Source organism: Orycteropus afer, unplaced genomic scaffold (assembly GCF_000298275.1).
Source record: "Orycteropus afer afer isolate SDZICR_OR568_19922 unplaced genomic scaffold, OryAfe1.0 scaffold00032, whole genome shotgun sequence".
NCBI classification, from domain to species: domain Eukaryota; kingdom Metazoa; phylum Chordata; class Mammalia; order Tubulidentata; family Orycteropodidae; genus Orycteropus; species Orycteropus afer.
In genome coordinates, this window is record NW_006921619.1 from 4763311 (window position 1) to 4777623 (window position 14313).

Here is a 14313-nt window from a genome sequence, read left to right on the forward strand (position 1 = left end):
TTTTTTAAGTTTTTATTATGATTTGGGTGAAAGTTTACAGAGCAAATTCATTTTCCATGCAGCAGTTCATAGTTTGTTTCATGACATTGACTGCAATCCCCACAGAGTAGCAGCTCTCTTCCCACGTCCTCCCTGTAGTTATCTCTTCTCTGTATCCTTCTTTCCTATGCAATCTTGCCCCCTGAGGTATCTCCCTGTGCAAATACTGACCTTCTGTTCTCCCATGATTGATAGTTCTAAGGAGTGTATCTACCTGATATAAATGTTCACCCTATATGCCTGTCTATTGTTTGGTTTGAAGCCACAGGAGTGAGTTTAATTCCAGGCCTGAATGGTAACTAGAGGCCATAGTCTCAGAGGTCTCACCAGACTCTGTCAGAACAGTAAGCCTGGTGTTTTCTTATGATTTTGAGTTTTGTTCTCCCACTCTATGCAGGATCTCCTGCTCTGATCTCTTTCTGAGTGGTTGACAGTGGTAGCCAGGCACCATCTAGTTCTTCTGGTTTCATGGTCATATAGACTGAAGTTCACATGGTCCACTAGTCCCTTGGACTAATTGTTTCCATATACCTTTGGTTTTCTTCATTCTTCTCTACTCTGGACGAGGAGAGACCAGTTGTTGCATCTACATGGCCACTTGCAAGCTTGTGAGACCCTGGTTACTACTCACCAAAGAAGGATGTAGAACAATGTTTTTGTGTAGTATGTTATGCCAATTGAGCTCGATGTCCCTCCTGACCATGGTCCCAAGTCCACAGGTCCAACAACTTGCTCCATCAGTGTGGCTGACTGTGGCTAAGAAGTTATCATAACTCTGCCCCCAGTTAGTTCTAATTATATGGACATTTCTACAGCACATACAAATATGTATGTAGAAATATCATCTGCCAACTGTATATGGTCATGGATATATTCCCTTTTGCCTAGACACATTTGATCATTCAACCTGTCTACCTGTCTGTTTACCCATAGATTAATGTTTGTTGTCACTGATAATGCAGTATTGTATATTTAAGTGTTTATCTTTGTTGTCTGGACATCTTGTGCACCTCTCTGTGTCTTCCTTTTTCTTAGTGTTATTGTGTTGGTCACTCAATTTGGTATATTGCCTGTTTTGGTTACTTTGTACAATTCTAACAGAAAATACCATATAATGGGTTGATCGCTTTAACAAACAGAAGTTTATTCTCTTATAGTTTAGGAGGCTAGAAGTCTGAGTTCAGAGTGCCAAGCTCTGGAGGCTGGGTGAAAGCCTCTCAAACTGGGGGCCATTGCAGTTAGAAGCTTTTCTTAACTCAGGCAGCTGCTGGTTGCTGAGGCTGGCAAACCCAAGGTTGTCAAGTAAAACGGCACAGTCCCAAGATTATCAAACAACACAGCAGGTCACTAATTCAAGTGCAGAAAAAGTCCCAAGATTGGCAGGGCATGGTAGGCTGCTGTATGAAGCTTGGCTACATACAGGGTTCAAGCCTGCCAAAAAGCTGCAAAGACCTTTCTCAAAACTTCTCCTTCTTTACTGGAAGCAGACCCCATCTCTAAGGCAGCTACTCAGCTGCTCCAGTAGATTCCACCATGGAGTTGATTACCAGTCTCATCATGGGAAATAACTAAATTCGGCTGCCTAACCACTCAAAACTAGGCCCAGCCATGCTGACACTTTGCCTTTCTCTTCAAGGGTGTTTATTTATTTATTTTCATTCTTGCAGTGTTTCCTCCCCTCCTCAAGGGTGATTTTTATTAATTCATCTCAGCCTTTGCCAAGTGTCTGGCACTTCAAAAACCAAACCAAACTCACTGCCGTGGAGCTGAATCTGACTCATAGCAACCCCTCCTTGGGTTTCTGAGGTGGTATCTCTATGGAAGTAGATTGCCCAGTCTTCCTTCTGAGGAGTGGCTGGGGGGTTTGAACTGCCACCCTTCTGATTAGCAGTCAAATGTGTTAGGCATTACGCCACCAGAGCTCCCACTTAGTGGGCCCTTAGTTGATGTTATAGGGTCACTATTAGTTGAATTGACTCGATGGCAGTGGATTTGGTTTTAATAGCTGTTTAAACCACCCATCTGTCAATTGATCGTACTGTAGTGGTTTGCATGTTTGCCATGGTACTGGAAGTTATGCCACCAGTATTTCAAATACCAGCAGAGTTGCCCATGGTGGACAGGTTTCAGTTGAGCTTCCAGACTAAGAGTAGGAAAAAGGGTCTGGAAATCCACTTCTGAAAATTAGCTAATAAAAACCATCTGGATCACAAGAGAACATTGTCTGAGTCACTTGCTTTGGACAAATCATTAGGAGGGATCAGTTACTGGAAGAGGACATCATACTTGGTGAAGTAGAGGGCCACTAAGGGCACAGAAGGCCCTCGGTGAGATGGATTGGCACAAAAGGCACACAATAGAGTTGAGCATGACAGTGGACTGGGCAACGTTTTTGTTTTGTTGCACATAAGGTTGCCATGAGTCAGAACTGACTCAAGAGCATCCATCTATCTACCTACCAATCTATCTATGTGGGCAAATCTGCTGCAAAAGACCTTTTTAAAGTGTTAAAGTGCAAAGATGTCACTTTGAGGACTAAGGTGCACTTGACCCAAGCCATAGTATTTCATTGACCTCATATGCATACAAAAGCTGAATGATGAATAAGGAAGACCAAAGAAGAATTGATTGCTTTGAATTATGGTGTTGGTAAAGAATGTTGAGTATACTATGGACTGCTGAGGAGCTCTGGTGGGCTAGAAGAATGACCAAATCTGTCTTGGAAGAAGTACAGCCAGAAAGCACCTTAGAAGCAAGGATGATGAGACTTCATCTCATGTATTTTGGACATATTATCAGCAGGGACCAGTCCCTGGAGAAGGACATCATGCTTGGAAAAGTAGAGGGTCAGCAAAAAAGAGGAAGCTTCTCAATGAGGTGGATCCTCAAACACAGCAATGATTGTGAGGATGGCACCGGACAGGGCAATGTTTCATTCCTTTGTACCTAGGGTCACTGTGAAAACTAACTCAAAAGCACCGAATAACCAACAACATCTATTTATCTATCTAACTGATGTTCGTTGAATGAATGAATGCATGAATTGTGGCAGCACTTAAGTAAACCAGTGATGCAGTAAAGTAGTTTAGACTAAGAATTGAGGGATTTAGTTTACATTCCTAACTTTATCATGGTTATCTTCTTAGGAATTCAGCTTTTCTCATGTGGTGTCTTACTTAGTAATAAGGTAGCAATGAAGAACAATCTAAAATAACAAAACAAAATAAAGATGATACTGATTCAAGTAACCACCTCCATATTATTATTAAGAATATGATAAACATTTTCTACATCGTACAAACCATATTATAAGAAATAAATGACAAGAACGAATCTCTAAAATAAGTTTTATTAGAAAAAAACTTAGAACAATTCAAAATCCAATAGAGAATAAAGTCAGAACCTTATCAATTGTACTGACTCATAAGGGAACAAGTTAGGAAAGTCAATATGTATTCTAGGTTGACTTAAATTATTCATTTCCTAAAGAATTCTCAGGTGATGTGGTCTTGTCTGTTAATATCCTGATTTAGTTCCTCTCTTTGGCAGTGAAGACAAGCAGAAATAAAATTTGTGGCAGCCTGCTCTACAAAATAAAGTGAACTAAATAGAAAATATAAACATAAAAGTGCAGAAAAATTATTTACCACAAGAGGGAGATCTACAGTCAAGAGATCATAACAGGTGAAATGATTTCACTATTTTGAAAGAAATGAAAAATAATAACCTTTCCTTCATCTTTAGAGCTACAGTTAAATAATCCCTTGAAAATGAGAAAATGAGTTTTCATCTTTTACAGAGTCTGCCAGTCTTCTCCAAGGGAGTAGGGAATTCTATTAAAGATGGACTATTTGATTACCTGTAAAGCCCTTCTCTTCTATCCTAATTTCTCATAATTCTTGGATAAATCTATTTCCTCTGTAAAAACGGAGCATATGCAGGTGTGAGGCTTCAGCAGTACTTAGTGCCATTGTCCTCGTTGGTGCCATTGAATCAACTCTGACTCATAGTGACCCCATGTGACAGGGTAGAATTGCCCCATAGATTTCCTAGGCTATAATCTTTATGAGTGCAGATCACCAGGTCTTTCTCCTGAGAAGCTGCTTGTTGTTGTTGTTGTTGTTATGTGCCATGGAGGAGAAGCTTCTAGGTAGATTCAAATCACCAACCTTTTGGTTGGCAGCCAAGTACTTAACTATTGTACCACTGGGATAAAGGCAAGTAAACTATTACCATCGGGTCAATTCTGACTCATAGCAATCTTATAGAACAGAGTGGAACTGCCCTATAGGGTTTCCAAAGCTGTAATCTTTACAGAGGCAAACTGTCTCATCTTTCTCCCATGGAGAAACCTTTTGGTTAGCAGCCAAACCTCTGACCTTTAGGTTAGCTAAACGCTTAACCACGGCACTACCATGGCTCCTTTGGTACCTATGGCAACCAGGGACAGTAAAAAGACCAAGAGCCTTGGTACCAGACCAATGTGAATGTGAATTCTGGTTTTGCCACGTGTTAGTTGGGTGAGATTTAGGTGGTTTACTGTCCTTAATCTGAGTTTAATCACTTACAAATTGTGAGAATTAAATGAAACGTGTAGAGACAGCTTAGCTTACCATCTGGTACCTATGTGTTCCTATGTGTTCAATAAATAAGGGTCATTGGTACTGTTTCTTGCTTATTATTTAAATCTGTGATCCAAAGTCACCGTATTCTGTCTTTAGTGATTCTGGAGCAGGAATCATCAAGTTATAAGATATAAGCTGATTTGTTTTTCCAGTTGGTTTGACATTAAAAACTGAAGACATCCTGCAGCATGTTGTTCTCTTTCATGATTTTTGAAAAACATTCAAAGTGGACAAGGAGGTAATTCCATCACCAGGCAGATGGACATCACATAAAACAGATAGTAAAAGCACTGAAAGTATGTTTTCATAGGCAAAACAGATGTATACTTTAAAATGAAAAAAAGTCAAAGGTAAAATAAACACAGGGAGCATTAATGATAATTGGCATTTTGGTCTATAATTTGAAGGCATGTGCCATTTTACATACATTATGTTAATTTTCAGTGGTTAAAATATTCTGAAGGAAACCAGAAAATACCCTTTAATAGCTCACTAAATCTTTCATAAAATTGGCAAAACTGTTTAGAAATTGATGTGCTGCTTAAACTCAAATCAAATATTACTGTTTTCGCAGAAGAGAGTGATTTACATTGTTGGAAGAACCCTCACAGTGAGGGAGGTCCCCAGCATCTGGAAACGATTAAAGAATTCCCTAAGCTCCATTATTTTCTTTTCCCCTGGGCATCAATCAGATTCTTTGGTATCCAGATGATTCATGCCTTAGGCGGAATCCATAGACAATCAGACCCACAGCGCAGAGACCCAGCACGATGGCCCCGATCACAGGAAGCACAATTGTGTAGTCAGATGAACATTCATCCACTAAGAGAGAAAACAATACAATAACAGTGTGTAAGGTGTGGTGCCGACAGACCAGAAAGCAGGCCAGTGCGGGAAGAATACGAGCTTTGGAGTCTAACCAAACTGGGTTTGAGTTTTAATTCTACCACTGAGTAGCTGCGTGACTTTGGGGAATTCACTTAACCTGCAATTTCTTCACTTATCAAGTAAGCAAATAATAGGTAAGATAGTTGGGAGATTGAATAAGATAACTTTCTTCAGATAGTGTTGTTATTAGATGTCAACACATAGTTGTGACCCCATGTGTCAGAGTAGACCTGCACTCCATAGGATTGTCAAGGCTGTTAACTTTCAGAAGATCACCAAACCTGACTTCTGAGGTGCCTCGAGAGGGTCTGAATCACCAGCCTTTCAGTTAATAGTCCAGTACATAACCATTGGCACCACCCATGGACACCTACTTCAGGTATACCTAGCATGAAATAGATATTCAATAAATGTTCACCCCAGTTCCTGCACTGAGCAAGACGTCCTTGCAGGCATGCTCTCTGCAGAGTGGGGTGTGCTTACATAGATCAGATTGTTGGAGTCACTAGATTATACATGATCTTGAAAACATGTGGTATTTATCCACTTTATAAACCATTTTGTCACTCTTAATGTTTTCTTTTATTGCTTTTAGTACACTAAGAATATTAGAAAATAGACCTGATTGTTTACAAGAGCTTAAAGAGGGCAAGTTTGTAACTGACTTGTCAAACTGTGTTTTCTTTGTAACATTAAAAAAAAAAAAAAAAAAGCAAAACTCACTACCATCTAGTCGATTCCAACTTATAGTAACCCCCACTCAGTTTCCAAGGTGATAAATCTTTATGAAAGTAGATTGCCTCATCTTCCTTCTGCAGAACAGCAAGTGGATTTGAACCACCAATGTTCTGGTTAGCAGTCAAATGCCTTGGACACTGCACCACCAGAGCTCCTTCTTTATTGCATTGAACCAAAAATCAAACACACAGCCGTGGAGTCAAATCTGACTCATAGTGACCCCTCCTTGGGTTTCTGAGGCAGTATCACTACAGAAGTAGATTGCCCAACCTTCCTTCCGAGGAGTGGCTGGTGGTTTCGAACCACCAGCCTTCTGGTTAGCAGTCAAGTGCCTTAGGTACTAAGCCACCAGAGCTCCTTAGAGACTACTTAAATAAATTCATTTAAAATGTAATAGAATTGGCTACTGACTAGTCAATCTTGACTAGAGAAAGATGGAGGGGCTTGGGGATAAAGGAGAACTTGATAGAACACCCAATGTGATGGAGATATTTTGAGGGAAAGAGCAAACAAGTGGAGAACTACACTTATGTGTACTTCACGGATACTTAGGATGATATATGCATGAGTTTCTCATATGAATCAATATTGGAATCACGTCCTGAAATAATTAATTTGGGTTCTGTGCACCCAAAATCCAAGTACAAAAAGATCAGGAAGAATCCCAGGAAAGGGAATGGCAATTGGAGACTCTAGGGGGAAAACACACACACACACACAACACTTGTATAAGAAACAAACTGCTTGTAGTACACTATTTGGTTTGGCATTGGCAAAATTTACATAATCAAACCCACCAGCCACTCCTTGGAAGGAAGGTTTGGCAATCTACTTCTGTAGTGATACCACCTCGGGAACCCAAGGAGGGGTTGCTATGAGTCGAGTCAGACTCAACAGCGCATAACAACAATTGACTTAAACAAAAATAGTGGTATAACCATAAAAGGGGATGGTATAACCATAAAAGGGGATGGTATAAGAGTCCCTGAGTGGTGCAAGCAATGAATGCACTTAGCTGCTAACTGAAGGTTCAGGTTCACCCAGAGGTACCTTGTAGCACCCCAGAAGAAAGGCCTGGCTATCTACTTCCAAAAAATCCCATTTGTGGCAAGAGTGGTAAACCCTTATCTCCCATAGTGGGAAGTCTAAAATTCATAACTTAAGAAATAGTATGATAAGCTAATATATGTATGTTACATATATTTGTGGAATTATGGAAGTAGCTACCAGAAGATGTTGTTAAAATTTATTGAAACTGTTTTGTCTTTTAAACACAAGGACAGGTTACTTTTCATTATAAGCCCTTCTGGAGCATATGATACTTTTGTTGTATATATTTCTTAGATAAAAAAGAAATTTAACAAGTTAAGAAATTAAAATGGCTTGAGAAAAATACAAAGAACTTAAAATATAAAGCACATACCTACTGATCCAGCAATTCCACCACTAAGAATTTATATGAAAGATATACTCACATAAGAACATAAAGCTATATTATGATAATATTCCTTTCATAAGAGCAAAATTTAGCTATCCATATAGAAAACCCATGCCCATCCAGTCAATTGCGACTCAGAGACCCTATTGGACAGAGTTGAACCACGGAGAAGTGACATCACTAGGGCTGGTGTCACCCAGTGCAGTAACTCACTCCAGTTAGCAGTCGAGCACTTAATCACTGTGCCACAGGGCTTCTTATTAATCCATACATCCATCAAAAATTTAAAAGGGAACATTCAAACCATGTCACCCCCACACGGACCTCCTCCCAAACCAGACCTTACAGAATCCTTAGTAATGTTTATTATCAAATTTAATTGTAGAATAATATGTGATGAATATAGTTGTAAATTGTTTAAATGTAATATTTCTTAGATTGTATGAATACTAACAAAATTGTTTTGTAAAATCTTCCTACATGGAATTACAGCATTATTACTTACACCATTGTTAGTAACTGAGTGGAAGCTCTTTTTTTTAAATTGTCCTCCTTATTTTCTTTAATTACTACTTCATTCCCCAGAATATTGTTGATATAGGTTCACAAATACTAATTACCACAACACTGTAGCTAAAACACCAGAAAATTTGACAAAATCAGTGACTATGAAAACACCAGCAACAACAAAAACCACAGCAGATGAAACCATATGACTCAAAATGCCATTGTATTTGGGTAGTAATAACTGCTCTGGTCTGTGCCTTTGAAGCTTCAAAAATAAAACTAGCATTGAGTTTTTAGCTTTGCAGGTATATTGATACATGTAAGCTGGGCTTATAAAAAAATGTTTTTGTTGTTATAACTAACTACAAAACAAAACAAAACCACTGCCGTTGAGTTGATAACGAACCATAGTGACCATTTAGGACAGAGTAGAACAGCCCCATAGGGTTTCCAAGGCTGTAAATATTTAAGGAAGCAGACTTCAACATCTTTCTCCCATGAAGCAGCTGATGGATTCAAACCACCGACCTTTTGTTTAATAGCCAAATGCCTTAAGCACTGCACCACCAGAGCTCCTTTATAACTAACTATAGGGATATTTTAATAAAAATAATAAATTTCTGCTGAAACACTGCACAACAATTTTATAGACAATCATTTGGTTGTCAGCTCCTCTGACAGTGTCACCCAATGTGGTCTGCATTCCCCATACCTCCCTAGTGATGCCACTTCCATAGGCTTTCCAAGGCTTTAGGGAAACAGATTGCCACATCTTTCTCCTGTGGCGTGGCAGGTACGTTTCAATCACTAACCTTTCTGTTAGCCGTCAAGCACTTAACCATTGTGCCACCAGGGCTCCTTACTAATCCACATATCCATTAAATATTTAAAATGGCACATTCATACAAAAAAATAATGCAGACATTTAAAAAAGAGTGTCGTTGATCTTAATATGCTGATATGTGCTAAGAGCTGTGAAGTGAAGGGGCACACAGTCCATCATGTGAACCCAAACAGAAGTGTCTTGTGTGAAGATACACAGGAAGGTAGGGAAGGACTGGGATAAGACTGGAGGGAAGATTTTACTTTCCGTATAGTATTATAGGAGCTCTGGTAGCATAGTGCCTAAGGCACTTGACTGCTAACCAGAAGGCTGGCAGTTCAAACCCACCAGCCACTCCTCGGAAGGAAGGTTGGGCAATCTACTTCCGTAGTGATACTGCCTCGGAAACCCAAGGAGGGGTCGCTATGAGTCGGGGCCGACTCGACAGCAAATAACAACAACAACAACATAGTATTATAATATTTAATTCAACATTGTTTAAACATTTTTAAAATGCAGAGAAATACACACACAAAATCATTATCTACTCACATTTCTACCACTCCTGTTAACCACTGCAAACCTTTTCAGGCATTTGCTTCCTCTGTGTGTGTATGAGGGTGTGTATGCTCTGTGCAAGCATAAAGAAAAATCATTCTCTTTGTAAAAAATGATATATGCTCATTATAAATCATTAAAACAATTCTGAAAAGCACAAATGAAAGAGTAGAAATCAATCACCCTAAACACCATCCACCCAGAAATTATCATTGTTAACATGGAAAAACATTTCAGGCATATTTCTTTATAAGGATATGCAGATAGAAAAAGAAACAGAAATGAAATAGGATCATTCATATTATTTTATTAAAATTGTTACTTGAATTTAATAGAAAAAAAAACCCTATGTAAACTAGAGGAATTATTGTATTTTTAAGAAAGATTTCTTTGTCACAGGAAATACTGTTTGATAAAGGTATCCCCTAAGGCTCAAAAAAAGAGATAAGCACCCATTAAAAGATTATGACATGCATTAAGAGGCTATAATATAATGGAGGTTATAATAACTGTAGGCATTATGTGTTTTCTGAACTGCGTTTTTCAATTTAGACCTTGTCTATTGATCCTGTCTTGGAAGATTGGCACTAACAGATTCCCTTCCATCTCCCCAACTCCAAATTTTAATAGTTATGTAATTGTTTTAAATATTTTCCAGATTTATAACATTTCAATTCTATGTGATAACTATCATTCCTAGAGTGCTTTGTGTTTTGAATATATAACACACATAATTTAAGACAAAAATAATACAAGATACTGTACATTGAAGAGTTTCTCTTCTACCTTTGTCCCAGCTTCTTAATTCCTGCAAGCCCCATTAGATAACTACTTTGCTCAGTTTCTTGAATATATTTCCAAGATTACTTTATGCAGATACAAACAAAAATTGAATATATACACTATTATGCACTATGCTTCTTTGATTTAGCAATATATTTTAGAGATCTTTCAGAGCACATACATATGTGCATCTGTGTTCTTTTTAATAGCTGTATAGCATTCTTCGGTGAATGTTGTTGTTTTATGTGCTGTCAAGTTGGACCCGACTCATAGCAACCCCCCTTGGGTTTCTGAGGTGTTTTCACTATGGAAGTAGATTGCCCAACCTTCCGAGGAGCGGCTGGTAGGTTTGAACCTCCAGCCTTCTGGTTAGCAGTCAAGTGTCTTAGGCACTACACTACCAGAGCTCCATCTTTGGTGGATATGACATAGTTTTTAAGTCTGTCCCTGATTGATGGACACTTGGCTTGTCTCTAATCTTTTGCTATTATAAATAATGCCATAATGAATAACTAGATACAAACATCATTTCATATTTGAGAAGGTGCATCTGTGTGATAAATTAACAAACCCATGATTGATTTGTACTTTTTATATAGAAATGGATAAAATGTTACCCCATCAATCTTTTTATTTATTTTTTTAAAATTATGGCTTCTCTATTCCAGAAGGTTGTTTGCTTAATTCCTTGCTAATATTGTGGCTTGTCTCTTATCTGACCAAACTTCAATGTCAAGCAGTATCTTTAAGAAGCGCTTATCAGTTGCATCTTTTGAATAATTTCAGATTTGAGGGTATCTGTCTATTGTCTTTATACTTACTAATTTGTAGTCACCCTTTCTTTTTGGACTTTGTAGATGCTGTCTTTAAATATTATTGTGAAGAAATCTGAGGCCAAATTAATCTCCCCCTTTATTGGTGATTATTTTTGTTTCTCTGCCTAGATGCCTAAAGAATTCTTTATTTTTAAAGTTCTATAGCTTACTTCAGATGTGTCCCAGTATTAAGCTTTTGCACTAATTCTTTTCTGGGATAACAATGTGCTCTTTCAATCTGCCACTTCAATTATTTATCTCAAGGAAATTCTCTTCAATCTCCAAACATTTCTTCATTTTGCTTTTGCGTATGCTACCTTAGAGGAACCAATTATGTTTATACTGGATAGTCTAAATATCTTTCATATCAGAGCTAGATGATGCCTGGCTACCACTACCAGCTGTTCTGATCAGGGCCACAATAGATGGACCCTGGTAGAATGGGAGAAAGAAGCAGAACAGAACTCAAATTCTTAAAAAGTCTAGACTTACTGGACCAGTTAAGACCAGAGGACTCCCTGAGACTATCGTCCTGAGATGCTCTTTAAATCTTAAACTGAAAATATCCCACAAGGTCACCTTTTAACAAAATAACGATTGACTCACAAAATACAGGATATTACCCATAAGTACAGTGCTCCATTAAAAAAAAATTCTACAAGTATAGGAGATCAAAAGGCCAACAATTACTATAAAGCAAAGATGAGAAGATAAGGCGGCAGCGACACTAGAGTACCAGAAATGGAGCAACCAAAATGCAACTAAAGATAATGTTAAGACATTGTGAAAAATGTAACTAATGTCATTGAACAATCTGTATAGAAATTGTCAAACAGGAGCCTTATTTGCTGTGTAAACTTTCACCAAAAACATAGTAAAATATTTAAAAATCTCTTCCATAACTAGTAACTTTCCTACAATGCTTTAATCTTAATGCTTATCATTAACTGTGATTATCTCAGGTCTCTGGGTGGTGCAAATGAAGTAGATGATTCCATTTTGTAATTTCGTGAGAAACTCACTCCCCTCTCCCTTTCCTAAACAAGACATCCCTGAGAAACCCACCCTCTTCCATTCCCTGAGAGCCCTGTCAACTCCCATCAATCTTTCCTAGGCAATAACCTGGTGATTTATTGCTTCTGTAACATGCTTGCTTGCCTGTTTGCAGACCTAAGCTATGTAAAGCTGCCTGAAAGGCTCGGGGCTGCAGTTGGGGAGAACACTTTAGTTTCCTGCAGCCCAGCTATAGCTGAATAAGGACTCTTCTAAATTCTGGACATTATAGTGGTCATCAATTTCTTCTGAACCCACAACATTTTGGGGGCTCATCCGGGATGACCATTGTGTCCTAGGGCCTCCTCCAGCTGCTCCTGGGAAGGAGGGACCTCTATGGGAGGTGCCACCTGAGATGTTCCAAGGCCCCGGACATCTTACTGACCAGTTGAGCGGCCGCTGGAGGATGCCTTCACAATGAATTTGGCTTGAGTCACCTGGTTCCTCCAGAGGTAAGCCTGTAAGCCTGTAAGGCCAGTCTCTCTGTTGATTGGGAGAGGGGATCGGACACAATCTCCCCCCCCCCCCCCAAAATCTTTTCTCACCAGGATGCTGGGTTGAGAAAACCTGTCCAGAGAAAACTTGTTTTCCTGGAGCCTGGTCTGGTAAAATGCTGTACTACTGCCTTTGTTTTACTAGAATTCCTGTCCTGTCCTCTCGAGAGTGTCTAGTATTTCTGGACCCTAACACCTGTTCACCGTTTTATGTTATGTCATCTTCTCAGTGGTTTTGTCACCTGGTCCTCTTTTCTCTTTGTTTGCCTCTAATTAACCTTCTAACTTGTGGACTTGTGACCGTTGCCCCGACTGACTGGACAACCAGACAGAAAATTTCTCTTAGGTTATGTTATCTACTTATATATTTCCTTTTTTGCAGGACTGTGCTGTTACTCACAATAAATGAGTTTTAATTCTGAAATATAGTATTGGATTAAAAGGTTTAAGCATCTCGTCCAAAGTCTCTTAGACGATCTTGATTGGTTTTACCCAAAAACTTAGGATTTTTATGGTTTAAATGAATGGATCAATGATTTGACTGCTCAAGGGACCCTACAAGAATTTGCACCCTGGGAAGTAAAATTTTACTTATTTTCATTATTATTCTTACTACGGTACTCTTGCTCTCAAATTCAGGATTAAAATTCTAGGATAAATAAATTGGCATTTTAGGATTTTTGGGTTAATATGTATTTTAATGTATGTGTAAATGACTATGTCTGGCTAACTGAAACCCTAAAGGATTAGGAAGCTGGGAGCAAGATCAAAGGATTACTCTTAAGTTAAGAATATTTGATTGACTGTTTTATATTGGCTCAATTATAATTTTAGGCAACTTAAGAAAACTATTGCAGATACATTGCTGCCAATTTGTGAAAAATATGGGAAATTCATGTGTAAAGGAAAAGGCCCCTCTCCAATGTATGTTAAATAATTTTAGACTAGCCTACATGGGGGAATTATGGTATTAAATTCAACCCCAGGTACCTCAGGACTTTGTATAACTTTGAATAATTTTAATGACTGGCTAATCAATATTCTAACATTAAAACTTTACTTTGTTTTCAGTTTTTTTTTTTTTTTTTTTTTTATGCTACTGGTAGTGTGGGATAAAAATATCTGGGCCTTTAGTTTACCCTTGCTCTTGACTTCTATCATCTTTCTATTTTTGGATTGATTATGATATATAAAATTGTTAGATTAAGTGGTATCACGCATTTTTTAAAAACTCTGGATTCATTTTACTAAATTCTTACCCCTAAAGTTATCAAATTACATTTTTACTAGTAATGCTTGATAGTTCCTGTTTAACCACATGCTTATTTCTTGAAAATAGATGAGCTAATTTTATGGGGAAATATTTTTTATCTTTGTAAATTATTATTGAAACAACATAGACCGATGGTAATTTTTTTTTTTTACATGTAAAAATTCAGTGACATTGATTATATCCTTCGAGTGATATTTGGTTAAGCTTGGTGCAAGCCCCCCCACCCCCAATTCTAGTCTAGCTTCTAGCTGACAAGGAGGTTAAAATTTTAATCCTTAA

At 38.2% G+C, this 14313-nt stretch overlaps 1 protein-coding gene across 1 annotated transcript in view; it reads right to left on the reverse strand.

The window, feature by feature from the left end:
• Window positions 1-5352: 5352 nt before the first annotated feature.
• Window positions 5353-14313, reverse strand: part of LAMP3 (lysosomal associated membrane protein 3) — a 44806-nt gene continuing 35845 nt past the window's right edge. The window contains exon 6 of the mRNA XM_007936021.1: window positions 5353-5486. Coding sequence (XP_007934212.1) covers window positions 5353-5486 — 134 coding nt within the window. The remainder of the gene's footprint in view (window positions 5487-14313) is intronic.